General features: G+C 46.6%; 1 protein-coding gene across 1 annotated transcript in view; it reads right to left on the bottom strand.

Moving 5' to 3' along the window:
• Window positions 1–15320, bottom strand: part of Cdhr3 (cadherin related family member 3) — an 86286-nt gene that overhangs the window by 29998 nt on the left and 40968 nt on the right. The window contains exon 8 of the mRNA XM_037210492.1: window positions 15098–15287. Coding sequence (XP_037066387.1) covers window positions 15098–15287 — 190 coding nt within the window. The remainder of the gene's footprint in view (window positions 1–15097; window positions 15288–15320) is intronic.

Raw genomic sequence — 15320 nt, forward strand, 5'->3', positions numbered from 1 at the left:
AGCCCTTTCTCACTCTTTCAGTTCCCAGCCTTGAGGTGAATGGTTTTACCCCACTGTGGGCTCCTACCACAATCTGCTGTCTTGCTAAAGGCCCAAAACAATGGGGCCAACCAATCACAGTCTGAAATCTCCAAAACTGTGAGCTGAGATAACCTCTCTCAGATACTTGTTACAGAGGTGGAAAATGAGCTAACGCCCGCTTCTTTCATTTCCTTGACCTTCGAACCTGATGTCACTTTTTTAGAGAAATAGTAATGATTCCTACCCACTGTTTCCTCTATTGTCTGCCCCTTTATTTGTAATCTTAGAAATTATCATTGTCCACCATGCTACATATTTTATTTATTCATCCTGTGTATTGTCTGTGTTCGCCTATCACGCACACTCATTGAGAACAGGGGTCATCATCCACTTTGTTCTCTGCCCAGTCAATAACTATTTGTAGAATGAATGGAGGGTAGGCAGCATGTGAGAGCAGAGTTGTGAAAAATACAAGAGAAATGGGAATTCCATGCCACGACTGCAGGAGTTTTAACTTGATGAGAGAAGATCAGTCATCTCCTATTCTTAGAAGATTGAAAACTCCTTGACTTTGGTCTTAGAGGCTTCAGTATCATAGAGGGGCTTCTCAATACCTCAAAACCATGGTTCTCACTTCAGAAGGAGTAAGAGAGAGCTCACTGGGGGGCCAACTGTGAAACTCAGGTTTCTCCAAATATCATGTAACACCGTGGCAGGGGCTCTATGAGAGACAGTTATAGAAGAAAAAGGTCATGATTCTAAATGTTTACCAAACACACTGAAGGACCACAGACAGGACCACAGACAGGACCACAGACAGGACCACAGACAGGACCACAGACAGACAGGACCACAGACAGACAGGACCACAGACAGGACCACAGACAGACAGGACCACAGACAGACAGGACCACAGACAGGACCACAGACAGACAGGACCACAGACAGACAGGACCACAGACAGACAGGACCACAGACAGGACCACAGACAGACAGGACCACAGACAGGACCACAGACAGGACCACAGACAGGACCACAAACAGGACCACAGACAGACAGGACCACAGACAGACAGGACCACAGACAGGACCACAGACAGGACCACAGACAGACAGGACCACAGACAGGACCACAGACAGACAGGACCACAGACAGGACCACAGACAGACAGGACCACAGACAGGACCACAGACAGGACCACAAACAGACAGGACCACAGACAGGACCACAGACAGGACCACAGACAGGACCACAGACAGGACCACAGACAGACAGGACCACAGACAGACAGACAGACAGGACCACAGACAGACAGGACCACAGACAGACAGGACCACAGACAGACAGGACCACAGATGACAGGACCACAGACAGACAGGACCATAGACAGACAGGACCACAGACAGACAGGACCACAGACAGGACCACAGACAGGACCACAGACAGGACCACAAACAGGACCACAGACAGACAGGACCACAGACAGACAGGACCACAGACAGGACCACAGACAGGACCACAGACAGACAGGACCACAGACAGGACCACAGACAGACAGGACCACAGACAGGACCACAGACAGACAGGACCACAGACAGGACCACAGACAGGACCACAAACAGACAGGACCACAGACAGGACCACAGACAGGACCACAGACAGGACCACAGACAGGACCACAGACAGACAGGACCACAGACAGACAGGACCACAGACAGACAGGACCACAGACAGACAGGACCACAGACAGACAGGACCACAGATGACAGGACCACAGACAGACAGGACCATAGACAGACAGGACCACAGACAGACAGGACCATAGACAGGACCACAGACAGACAGGACCACAGACAGGACCACAGACAGACAGGACCACAGACAGGACCACAGACAGACAGGACCACAGACAGGACCACAGACAGACAGGACCACAGACAGACAGGACCACGGACAGGACCACAGACAGGACCACAGACAGGACCACAGCGGGGCAAACAACAAGAGGCTTCAGATGCTGTCTGAAGACATTCTTAGGTTTCCAAGTGGTGGAAGCCAGTGTACTGCTAAGAATACATTTTAAAGTTTTGACTGTCACGGCGATGTCAGGTCAAACACAGGTGGCAAACACATGACTTGCAAACAATATCCCAAGGCAATTTGGCTCTGGATTGCAAAATTTTAACTCTCCCCATAATCATGAAGTACTGCCATTTGGTGTCATTGGATCTTCAATACAGGCTCCTAGTCATTCCCATCAGTTATCTTATGCTAATCATTGGCTAACCCTGACTTCTCATCCATCCCCATGGTTAAAAACTTGGGCTATTTCTTTGGGAATCAGGGGTCTCTTGGTCTGGCTGGAACACCTGGAGAAGCTAAAAGTACCACAGGTTCTCCCTGCTCCATCTGAAGAAACAGAATTCTGCCTCCTTGTGTTCTGAATGGACCAACAGAAAATGTGAGAGGAGCCAGAGAAAATAATCCTCTCTGGAGGGGAGGCCAGAAGACTGACTCTACTATACTTGCCTCTCTCTCTCTCTCTCTCTCTCTCTCTCTCTCTCTCTCTCTCTCTCTCTCTCTCTCTCTCTGTGTGTGTGTGTGTGTGTGTGTGTGTGTGTGTGTGTGTGTGTGTCACACACCCCAAGTGGCTCTGTCTATAGGGAGGTCAGACAAGCTTTGTTGAGGCTGTGAGATATCCTCCATTCTCCTCCTGTGGGAAGCTCCAGAACCCTGTTACAGACAAGGGGAAGAACAGGGGGAAGGAAGAAGTCCCCTGCCCACATTTATGCCCTTCAACACTAATGATTCATATCATTTTTCATATACTTTTTTTTTTTTGAGAAGCTGCAGGTTCTTATCAGTCTGCTGGAAACTGTTTTCAACACACCATCTGACTTGGGATGATTGTCAGCAGCTTCTCACTGTTTATGGCTGAGGAGTGAGACTGAATCTGGCTGGAAAGTAGGAAGTTGGCTCTGGACCCAGGTGGTGGGACACTGCCTAATGCAGAGGCTTGGGTGGAGAGAACTTCCCCTCTACCTGACCCAGTTGGGATCCTGAGACCAGTGAAGGTAAGAGGCGATTGGAGACTTCCTACCAAATGTTGTTGTGGTCAGTCAGCTTGTGCAAGGTAAGTCAGGCAATCAGAGGCCTGATGAGTCACCCACTGGGTTCCTAGAAAGGCTCTGTGAGTCGCATTTACTCCCTAGACCCAGGTGTCCCTACAAACCAGTGAGCCATCAATACTGCCTTTGTCGTGCAGTTGGCCCCAGGGATAAGGAGAAAGCTCCAGAAACTAGAGGAATTTGAAGGGTGAGTGGGTCTCAACTTTTAGAAAGTTTACAGTAGCTGAGACTCAGCTGAAGACAGGCAGAGAAAGAAACTCTCCCATGGGATAATCACTGCCCTCAGGGAAACTGACAAGAGAGGAAATGGGGGAAATAGACCAGGAGAAAGGGAAAGAAAACATCTGGGGACAAACAGTGTGCCTACTGTAAGCAGAAAGGGTCACTGGAAGAATGAATATACAAGCAGAAAGAATAAGAGGAGAGCTGCCCCATCCTCAGCTAGCTGAAAACTGACAACTCTGCCCCCAGGAATCCAGGATTACAGCAAGAGTGAGGGGCACACCCATTAACTTTCTGAGAGACACCAGAGTATCCAACTCTGTCTTGACAAAGCCCTTTGGACCCTCACCTCCAGGAAGATAGCAATCCAAGGAGCAGAGGCCAAACTGCCTACTTTCCATGGACAGCCTCCTGGACCAGAGATGTAGGACAAGATGCTGTGACTCATTCTTTTCTGGTTATGTCAGATTGTCCATATCCATTCACTAGAAGGGACTTATCACAAAACTCACAGACACCATCTCTTCTGAGGGGAACTCGACCAGTTTAACTCTGGACTCTGGCCAAGCACCTACCAATATTCTGGTCGCTTCTCCTCTACTCAAGGAGGAGTCGACACCAAAAGGGAAGAGCGAGCCTCAGGCTTCCTGTGAGAATCCAAAGCAAGGGACCCTGATGTTTGGGCCACCCATTATAGTTCAGCACTGGTGTGGGTCAAACAATAATACCCAAGGAGGCCAAGCCGGGGATCGTCAAACACGTCAAGGGAGGCAGGAATTCTTGTCCCCTGCTACTCCTCCTGTAAGACTCTCTTGCTTCCTTTCCTGAAGCCTGACACTCAGGACTCCCAGCCAGTACAGGATTTAAGGAGGTTAAAAGTGGGTAGAAATCATCTACTATGCAGTCCCAAACCCCTACATCCTCCTGAGTTTGGTGCCCTGAGAAAGAAAGATCTATATGGTCCTAGACCTCAAAGATGCTTTCTTCTGCCTCCCACTGGCCCTAGCAAGCCCACCCATATTTGTTTTTGAATGGACTAACCCAGAGGGAGGATATGATGCCCAACTAACATGGACTCATTGATGCAAGGGCTCAAAAACTCACCAATACTGTTTGACGAAGCCCTGAATGTGCAGATCTGTTGGAACTTAGATAAAAATATCTACAAAGCACCCTGCCTGAGTATGCAAATGACCTCCTCATAGCTTCAGTCACTGAGGATGGACATGGACAGGAACCACGGGGCCTTTTAGAAACCCTCCAAGCCCTGGGGTGCAATCTCAGCCATGCATCCCTCAGGTGACATACCTAGGCTACAACCTAAAGGAAGGAAAGCCGATGCTTTCCCATAACCACATTTTATCCCCCTGCAAATTCCCACTCCCACGTCAGAAACAAAGGTAAAGAACTCCTGGGGGCGACTGGACACTGTCAGCTATGGATAATGGGATTTGCTGAGATATCCAAGCCCCTCAATGCTAGCACTGGGGGTATGCAGCCTTTGGGATGGATTGGGACTGAGCAGAGGGCCTCTGAAGTCTTGGTAAAGGCCCTGATTTCTTGCTTTCCCAGACATGGAACTAAGCCATTCCATTTGCATGTGGATGATGTCAGAAGCACTGCCAAGAAGTCCTCACACAAATCCCAGGACCTTGGGAAAGACCAGTGATGTATCTGCCTAAGAGACTTGACCCAGTCACATCTGGATGGCTGGCGTGTATTAGGGCCACAGCTATCAGCACCCTGTTGGTAAAGGAAGCTGACAAATTAACTTTAGGGCAAGAACTGTTCCTGACAGCCCACACTCTGTTGAGGCCTTCTTGAGGGGGCACCTGTGAGATGATGTCTAACTCCCAGGTGACCCAATACCAAGCCCTGCTTCTTGATCAGTCATGCATTCAGTTCCATATGATGATGACGTCAGCCCTCAACCCTGCTGGTCTACCAGACAACAACCCTGCAGACCTCCTGCATGACTGTCTGGAGGTGACTAACCAGATTCAGTCCATCAGATTTGACCTGACTGATACTCTGCTGGCAACACCAGCTGAGGTATTCACAGATTCGAGAGCAGTTTCCTCCAAGATGGGATCAGGTATGCAGCAGCAGTAGGGACAACCCAAGGCTATCTAGGCACAGTCTTCGAGCAGGGAAAGCTCAGCTCAACAAGCTGAGCTTTTAGCTTTGACTCTGGCACTACATACACTGAGAACCAACATATTTTCCCCATGGACATGGCAAGAGGATGGCTAATCTTAGCAGGAAAAGAGAAAAAATAGGGAAGAAACCTTAGCCCTATTGGAAGCTATCTGGTTACCCAAGAGAGTATCCATTGCAAAGAACTCCAAAAGGGGGATCACCCAGAAGCCAGAGGCAACGGAGCCACTGATTTGACTGCCTGGGAAGTCAATGCCTTGAACCAGTGGGGCCTCTCTAAGTCTTGGTAGCCCTGCCAGAGCCCAGCTTACAAATTCAACCAAAATACAGCCTGGTGAGGTTGACCAGGAGAATGAGAACTAGCAAAACAGGACAAGCAAGGATATTGGATACCGTGGACAACAGACCCATCCTTCCTGTGAGTCTGGGAAGGCATCTGGTTACAGAATTCCACCAAGCCACTCACCTAGTGAACACAAAAACTTTTGAATTCCTCAGACTCAGGTATTATGTTCCAAGTTAGAGAAGCTGACTGAAGACCATGTTTAGATGTGCCACCTGTGCTCAGGTAAGCCCCAAAGGCGGAAGGAAGATTCCAGAAGAAATTCCAGTTCCAGGAAATGGACTTGGGGAACACCGGGAGTTGGACTTTACTGAAATGAGTCCTATTGTTTTGGGCTATAAGTATTTGATGGTGTTCGTAGACATCTTTTTAGGATGGATAGAAGCCTACCCCACCTGAACAGAAATTGCTCCAATAGATACTAAGAAACTTCTTCACGAAATAATTCCTAGGTTTGGACTACCCCTAGTTTGGGGGTTGGACAATGACCTGCCCTTCATGGCCAAAGTGTCTCAAAATCTGACAAAGGTATTAAATATTAGCTGTAAATTACATTGTGCAAATAGGCTACAGAGCTCAGGTCAGAGAGAAAGAATGCTTAGAACTCTAAGGAGACTCTGGCCCAGTTGATCCTGAAACTGGTGAAAATTGAGCCAACCTCCTCCCTTTTGCCTTGCTCAGGGCTCCATACCATAGGGGCTCACTCCTTTTAAAATTATGTTTGGGAAAAGCTGTGCATGGTGGCACACACCTTTAATCCAAGCATTTGGGAGGCTGAGGCAGGCAGATCTCTGAGTTCAAGGCCAGCCTGGTCTACAAAGCAAGTTCCAGGACAGCCAAGGAGCAATTCTAAGTAAATGACACCCTCTCTCCCAACAGGTTTTTGTTTTTCTCAAGGTTTTGGACAATCATCATTTGTAAGGGGTTAGTTATAAGTTGTTATAGGATTAGGGTGGAACAATAAAGATTAGACTCAAAAAACTCATTTGGAATAGAAAAAAGGGGGATAGAAAGGATAGGATAATAAGGTAGATTATTATACCTACTTGTATACTAAATTAGCAATGATCAGTTTTAGATAATTCGCATTGGTATGGATTCTTGTATTTTGATACAAATGTAAAATTATTTTTCTATTCTTAAGGTAATTTATATATTGACACAAATTCAAAATTATATTTGTCATATATATGACAAATATAATTTTATATATTAATATATAAATGTTATATATTTATTTATTATATTATATATAATATAATATAAATAATTATTTATTCCCACTTGTTTAAAATATTTTTGTATATTGATACAAATGTAAAATTATTTTTGTCATACTGTATATATGTTCTGATTCTGTTTAGGATAGTTTGTATATTAATGCAAATTAAGGTTATTTTTGTCATATTGCACTATACGTTTCTACCTCTGATTACATATTTCTGTATATTGTCACAATTTCTAGGTCATTGTCCTTATACTGTAATCTGCTTACAGATTGTTTATTTTTATAATGTGAAGCTTTAGTCTTTAAGCTATACAGCTTATTAAGAACTACAGGTTAATGGTCACCCATGCTTGTCATCCTTATAGTTATGTTACTAGGTTTTCTAGATGCACAAAGATGTATTCCATATAGATAGGTAATCTTCAAAGACCTACATAATATGGCATTTTAATGTTTTAATAACTTAGAATTCTGTTGACATGAGACACAACTGCTCCTGGCAGCACCAGTCTACTCCTGAGCCTGATGGGCATGAAAGACACTCCATATGGAGTTTGTTTTCTTCTTGGCAAAACTGGCTTATTGGGCAAAGAACTGCCCTTGCCTTGACTGCTGACAGTAAACACGCTGTCCAATCTGGACAAGCAAGACACAAGGAAAAGCAACTGCTTAACCTTGCCAAGACAGGCTAGGACAGTCTTCCAAATTTTTCTGCTTCTGAAAATGATCTGTCAGATATTCTAGGCCTATAGCCAAAGTTGGGTGCCCCAACGTTGCAGAGAAAGCTTGGCTGACTGTCCAGGCAGCCAGCTGTTTCTGTCATTCCTCACATTTTTGGGAATTCACTTGCTTGCACTTGCTGCTTCCTCAAGTAATATCACTTTCTTTCTCAGGTGTTTGATGGGGTTGGAGACTAGATGGTTACAATCTTCTCACATCTTAGCTAGGGCCTATTAGGCACAAGCCCCTTCAGGACAGGACAGCTATTGGAGTAATCTCTGTAATTTGTCAAGTCTGGTCACTTAGAATGTGTTCCCTGCTTGATGTTGTTCTTTTTTTTTAATGATTTTTTTTTAGATTTATTTATTTATTATGTATACAGCATGTATGACTGCAGGCCAGAAGAAGGCACCAGATCTCATTACAGATGGTTGTGAGCCACCATGTGGTTGCTGGGAATTGAACTCAGGACCTTTGGAAGAGCAGTCAGTGCTCTTAACCTCTGAGCCATCTCTCCAGTCCCATTGATGGTGTTCTTATTGGTCATAGTTTCATTGTTGTTTATGTTATTACCTTTTCTTTCTTCTGCACAATCCTTGATTGTTTTTATTGTATATAGTTTTATGTTAGGATTATAACCTTCCTAATTAGAAAAAAAGAGGGAAAATGTTGTGGGAGTTCAATCCATTCAGTCAATGACATTTGGGGTAACTGACCCTATGGGCATGGTTTTCTTGATATATGACCAGATAAAACTGAGGAGGGGGCTCTCGCTCTGTCTCTCTGTTTCTTTGTCTCTCTCTGTCTCTCTGTCTCTGTCTCTGTCTCTCTGTCTCTCTGTCTCTGTCTCTGTCTCTGTCTCTGTCTCTCTGTTTCTTTGTCTCTCTCTGTCTCTGTCTCTGTCTCTGTCTCTCTGTCTCTTTCTCTCTGTCTCTGTCTCTCTGTCTCTGTCTCTCTGTCTCTCTCTCTCTGTCTCTCTCATGGTCAGAGGAGGAGCAAGCCTTGCAGTTGGTCCTCATCACCCTTGAGCAGAATGACAGGAGAGCAGCAGCTGGATCAGCAGCGGCAGCCACCTTGTTTTGTATTCATGAGTCTGTATTTCCATTGCACCCCTTAATAAATTAGTAAATAGACTCTTGTGGGTTCTCACTTCAGAAACCCTGTCCAAAAAAAAAAAAAAAGAAAGAAAGAAAAGAAAAAGGAGGAGAAGGAAGAGGAGGAAGAGGAGAGAAAAAGAAAACCCAAGATTATGTTTGGGAGACTGTATCCCACGCTCCTCAAACGCTGAGAGGCCCCAGGCAGAAGTGTCCAATCACCCCTTCCAGAGCTGTTGCAGGCACTGACCAGTGAAGGGAATCCTGCTATTGCTACCTCTGAACCTGCCCACCAGCTCCATCCAGGAGACTTGGTTTGGATAAAGATGATCCCTACCCAGACTCTGGAACTGGCCTGGAAGGGACTCTATCCAGATAGCCTTACTATTCCAACTGCTGTGAAAGTGGCTGGCATCATTCCTTGGATCCATCACTCCCAATTAAAGAAGGCCGCTGAGGATGAGGACAGATGGACGGCCACTGGGATTTCAGACCCCTTCAATATAAGACTGACCTGGGATCATTAACCCAGGACACTGTGTTGATTACTTACCTTTCTCTATAGGAGACGGGAGCCTACAGCCCTCACTACCCCTTATCTGTATTCGGGAATTATGAATAACAGACACAGGGAAAGCGACAGTCAATCCAATGACAGATCAGCAACCCCAGTTCCACACAGACCTTTGTTCTTTTATGCACACGTTTGGAGCTTTGTTAAACTACAGAAGTGATGGTTGTGGGGACCTATCTTTTCAGAAAGAAAAGCAGAAAATCCAGTTTTCTATGTGTCCAAAGAACAGCCCCTCCCCACTGTCAGGGTCCAGGCACGGTGGGAGTTACTATTGTGCCAAATGGGGTTGTGAAACTGAGTCTTCCTAGAAGCATGCCAACAAATATATATATATATATTTATAAAGAGGGGACCCTCCCAAACACTGCATGATAGGGAACTGGAATCCCATAACCATAATACTGAGATTGGAGTCAACATTGGGATGACTATGTTTCATGGGATGCCAGAAAAACCTGGGAAATAAGACTCTATTGTGCTACCAAAAGAGACCCAGGAAATAACTTTACTACTCAGAGGAGGCCACCTCCCCAGATCCCAGACTGATAAGTCCCAACAGAGACCTCCTTCCCAGCCCTAGGAGAAGGACCCACCCCAACCAATGTTCCCCCTGGGAGATTTGCTGCAATCAGCACCAAAAGCATTACCACACTAGGCCCATTGCCCTGGGGCTGGGAATCCTCCTTCCATATTTTCTACCCTTGACAAGGTTCACAGTTTGTCTACTCACTCACAGCTGGAAATTGGTCAGGATTGCTGACTATGCCTGAACCCTCAAACCCATTACTATACAAGGGAGAGGGCCAACCAGACCATTGGTCCACCAGCAAATAAAAACAACTGTAGCTGGGAACAGCTTAAGCTAATACTGGGGGACTTACCGGGGTCTGGAACCTTCCTGGTGTCCAGAACTTTTGACTTAAAAGCCTCACTTTACTCCAATGCTTGCTATTCCACTCTCTAGGTCGATTCTTCTCATCAGCAGCAGTGCTTTGCGGCCCCTGAGACCACTTGGTGGGCGTGTACCATTGGTTTAACTGAATGTGCCTCCTCAGAGGCATTCCAAAACACTAAGTCCCTGCTCTGTGACCTGGTACACATCCTGCCCTGGTGTGCTTATGTAACGGGGAAGGAAGAATGGACCCCAGGCTGCAATGGGAAGAGCGACGAGCTGCACTCATCCTTGCCCAGCTCCTGACTGGAGCCGGTATTGCGGTCCAACAGCCACAGGAACATCAGTCCTCATAATCAGTGATAAAAGCTTTAGAGGATTGACTGAGCAAGTCGACCAGGACTAAGGGACATTAGAGGACTCGTATCAAGACTAGAGAAGCAAGTAGACTCCTTAGCAGAAGTGGTTCTGCAAAATTGAAGATGCTTATATCTTCTCTTGATGAAACAAGGAGGATTATGTATGGCTTTGGGGAAAATCTGCTGTTTCTATCACAAGCAATTATGTTTAATAGGGAAAACCTTTTCATGGTCAGGGAAAAGCTCAGAGAAAGGTAAAAAGAGAAGCATAGGTCAGAAAACTGGTTATCAGTCTCTGTTTACTTGGTCACCATGGCTGATCACCTTACTGTCAGGATTAGCTGCATCATTAATTCTTATCCTGATTGGGCTAAAAGAGGGACCCTGCATCCTCAACTGCATGGGCAACTAAGCTACTGGTCCCCAGGACCAACTGTGTCCTCCTAGAACAGGATAAGTCAATGATTTGACTCATGCCATTGAATCAGTGGGGAATGTGATGGGACAAGACAGCGTAGAGGGTCCTCCATCTTGTATTCTTGCTAAGGCCATTCCAGGTTTAACTAGAATTTGATCTCCTTCATGGAGAATGCCATGGAAAACTACCCAGCTCTATTTTAGGAACCAACGGGGAGGATGTCCTAGCTAACTTACCTTAGCTTCTGTTAAAACTGCTTGCTTCAAATTGCTTACTTCTGTGATGCCCTTGAGATGCAGGATGTGGTTTCTGCTTTTAAAAACCCCATGTTCTGGACACTTGGGGTTCCACCCAGGTTCCCGAACACTTGGGTGTTGTCCCAGCCACTATGATACACTTTCAGTTGTCTATACACTATGTCTGAATGGTCATCACTGGTGAGTTCCCTGCAACACCATCAATTATATAATTATATCTAGACCATGAGTGTTTGTGATCTAAGCTCTGCTTACAGCACTGTGGACCTGGGGGAGTGTGTCATCTGAACACTTCAGGATCCTGGTGCCAGAGTGCACATTCACACTCGTGCGTGCGCGTGCTCGAGTGCTGTGGTGTAGTACATGCATGTGCACTCCCATGGGTACATGCATGTGCTGCTGAAGATGTAACCCGGGGCCTGCTGCATGCTAGGCAAGCACTTTACGCTACATCAGCAGTTTGGACATGCTCTTTTCATTTCTCTGACACTTGGTGTTTTTCTCACAAACATGTTTCCTGGAAAGTCACCCCCCTCATCCATCAATCCCTGCCTCTCGGGGAGCTGCTTCTCTCCTTCATGGCCATCAGATCCCAGCAAAGGTGACTTGCCCCGCAGCTGTCTAGACCCGCCTCCTGTTCATGAACAGCTTGCAGAGCACTTTCAGCCAAGTGTCGGGCAATTTACAAGCTGCGCAGAGGCCGTCTCACTGCCTTTGATGCCTCCTCTGGAGCCCTGGGCCCACACTCATCATCAACCTGGGAACAACACAGGCTCCCTGTGCAAAGATGTGGGAGCCTGAAAGGACCGGCCTCCCCCAGGCACCGCCCACCCACAGCCTCTGGGCCTCCAACTATCACCCAGCTGCTCTCAGTGAGTGCTGGCACCCAGCCCTCCACTCTCCAGCCCATCTGCAGAGACTCCCAGTCACAGTGCTCTGGGATAAATGTCAGTGACTGTGCAGCTCCTTTTCCTTTGTCCTGGGTTTTGTTTTGCTTTCGTGCTTGGCTTAGTGATGGCTGGGATGGAGACGGGATCAAGAATGGGATGGCAGACACAGGGACAGGGCTTCCCAGTCCCACAGGTCTGCATGTTCAGGAGTCACGCAGGCTGAGCTCTTTACAGCTCCAAGGAAGGAGCCCTTTCAAGGACCCACCTCACTGCTAAGCCCTCAGCAGCTCAACTGGGGGTTACCCTCTTTGGAAAAGCCTGGGGGTAATGACTGCATTGTTTGGAATTATCTTCAGAAATGAATATAATTAGCACAGTTACTGACTTAGTGTGATGGACTTTGGGGCTAGTTTGGAGAGAAGATCCGAGAGTAGGACTCTCTGTGGACTTGCCTGGAGGACCTATGACATTCAAAATGTGATTTCACCAGGTAATATGGAGCACAGTCTGCAAACTGTGCTACCACCTCAAGGGACTCTAGACCACAGGAAGCCAAAATACCCGGTGAACAGATATGAGAAAAAGAGAAAACAAAGAGGCTCGAGACAGCACAGGCACTGATACCTCCCCCGCCCCCAAACCTTGTAGAGGAACAAAGAGCAGAAAGGCTTAGGATAAAAAGAGGATTTCCCAGGATGCATTGGGACCACTGCAGAGGGCTATCATAAATGAAGATTTTCAAGGGCAGTTAGTGACTGCAAAGCTTTATTCCATCTATAGAACCCAGACTTCCTTTAGCAGATTATGGGGTGTAGACTGTACCTGTGATGTTGTGGAAGTCACCTCCTATCTATGGCACCCATCCATGCCAATATAAGGGAATGGAATGTTCAAGTTTGGAGAATAGTCTACAATATGGTCCAGCCTGTGACTGGGTCAACCAGGTCTCAGCAGGAAGTAGATGGCAAATGAGGATTGAGGATAATTCTAGGACATTTAGTAAAGAGATGACTACAAAGGGGTGTATGGGTGTATGTAGAAATTCCAAGGGCTGATACCTCTCTCAGGGCCAACAAGAGTGGAACAACTGGTTGTGGTGATGCATGCCTCTAATTCCAGCACTCAGGAGGCGGATCTCTGTGAGTTCAAGGCCAGCCTGACCTACAAAGCGAGTTCCAGGACAGCCAGAGCTACAGAGAAACCCTGTCTCAAACAAACAAACAAACAACAAAACAACAACAACAACAAAAAAGAGTGGCGTGCTACCCAGAGACTGGGAAGTACCAGTGGAGGGAGAAACCCCTGAAACTGGAGCAGAGGGCCAGGGGGTGCCGTGTGCAGGGGGGGAGCAGGGAGTGCCATGTGCAGAGGGTGGAGGGCCAGGGACTGACCCTTCAGAAGGTGGAGAAGGCAGAGGTGACAGGAAGTTGATTAACCCCCAGCTTCCCGCTCCCCCCACTGGTCAGGAGAACATGAATCACAAGGGAAGTAGCGGACAGCCATGTGGGGCGCGGGGCAGGTGCAGGGTGGGTCCAGAACAGACTCCAAGCCATCACACTGGTCCTCTAGCACTGAGCAGGGCATGCAGGTTGTGAAAATGGGGAGCTGGTCGTAAACATAACAAATGAACTTAACAGCTATCGCTTACCCCATGGTCTTTATCTGGGTCTCTTTGTCTTTTTGGCCGTGCTAGGTATTCAATCTGTCCAAAGTCACCTGGGGCAAACTTGAAAACCCAGTCAAGATAACCCAAGAGACTTTGTCTATAAGGTCATCAAAACAGAGCCCTGTTCTGATCTTTGGCCTTCTTTTAGATGCAGGGCACTCTGCCCACAAAGGTCAATGCTGAGGTTTACTGCACCCCAAAACGGTCCCCATTCAGACTTCCAAAGACTGGGTAGCACAGAAAATACAGAACTGAAGCCATTATGGAAGAATTCCCAATTTTGTGACTTGTCAAAATAGCGAAAAGAATGCTGGTTAAGAAAACAAACAAACAAACACAAAACCATGGTAACCCAGAGTCAAAAAGGACTTGATGGGTTGATGTGAAGGCTCAGTGTTTAAGAGCACTTGCTGCTTTTCCAGAGGACCTGGGTTCAGTTCTTAAGAACACCTGTATGGAGCGTCACAACAAACTGTTCTTAACTCCAGTTCCAGGGGATCTGACGCCCTCTTCTGACCTCTGCAGGCACCAGGCATGCACGTAGTGCATATATGTAGGCAAAATTCTAACACACATAAAGTAAAAATAAATCATTATTAAAAGACTTTATTTTAAAATTATTGTGAATTAGTTGTGAGTCAAAGAACAAGTGAATATATATAAAATAACTCATGTCCCACATGCATCTGTATTTCCCTCTCACTTGTATGCAGCTAAGTTGTGAAAGATGAATCAGAGGTTTTCCTTTGTTTTACCCAAGTGCTTGGTTTGGTGTATTCGTTATTTACTGTGGGTGTCTTTGCGAGGTCCTAGTTACTAATCCCGGCTCCATTACTACTGCTCCAGGCACTCTCTCACGTCTGGTGGCAATAAACGAAGAAGAGACAGTCCGGAGAGGGCCTGTGGCGCAAGTGGAATGAAATGGAAAAATAACTGTAAACACAAAGTGGAAAAAAGAGATAGTGAAGAGGGAAGGAGAGGAAAGAAGAAGAATAACAAACAGAGCTTTGTACAAAATGGCGCACTTCGAATCTGCCCGCAGAGTCGTCACCCTAATCTTACCCTCTAACGGAGGAGCCCAGAGGTCAAGGGCCACCCAGAGGGAACACATTTCAACACACGCGTACCTGAAGGTGAGCTTTCTGCATGTTGCAGGGTTGTCATTGATGTCTTCCACAGTGAAAGTTATCTGGATGCGGTTCTCCTGACCCCCCGAGGGTCTGTCCCTCACCAGAACTTCCAGAGAAACGATGGGATTCTGTCTCAGTTCGCCTGCATCCCGATCTAGCCTTTGGGCCACTTGGATTGTTCCAGTCACTGAGAGGGCAAAGGTTAGAAGTCAAGTGAAGA

Source organism: Peromyscus leucopus, chromosome 14, assembly GCF_004664715.2.
Source record: "Peromyscus leucopus breed LL Stock chromosome 14, UCI_PerLeu_2.1, whole genome shotgun sequence".
NCBI lineage: Eukaryota > Metazoa > Chordata > Mammalia > Rodentia > Cricetidae > Peromyscus > Peromyscus leucopus.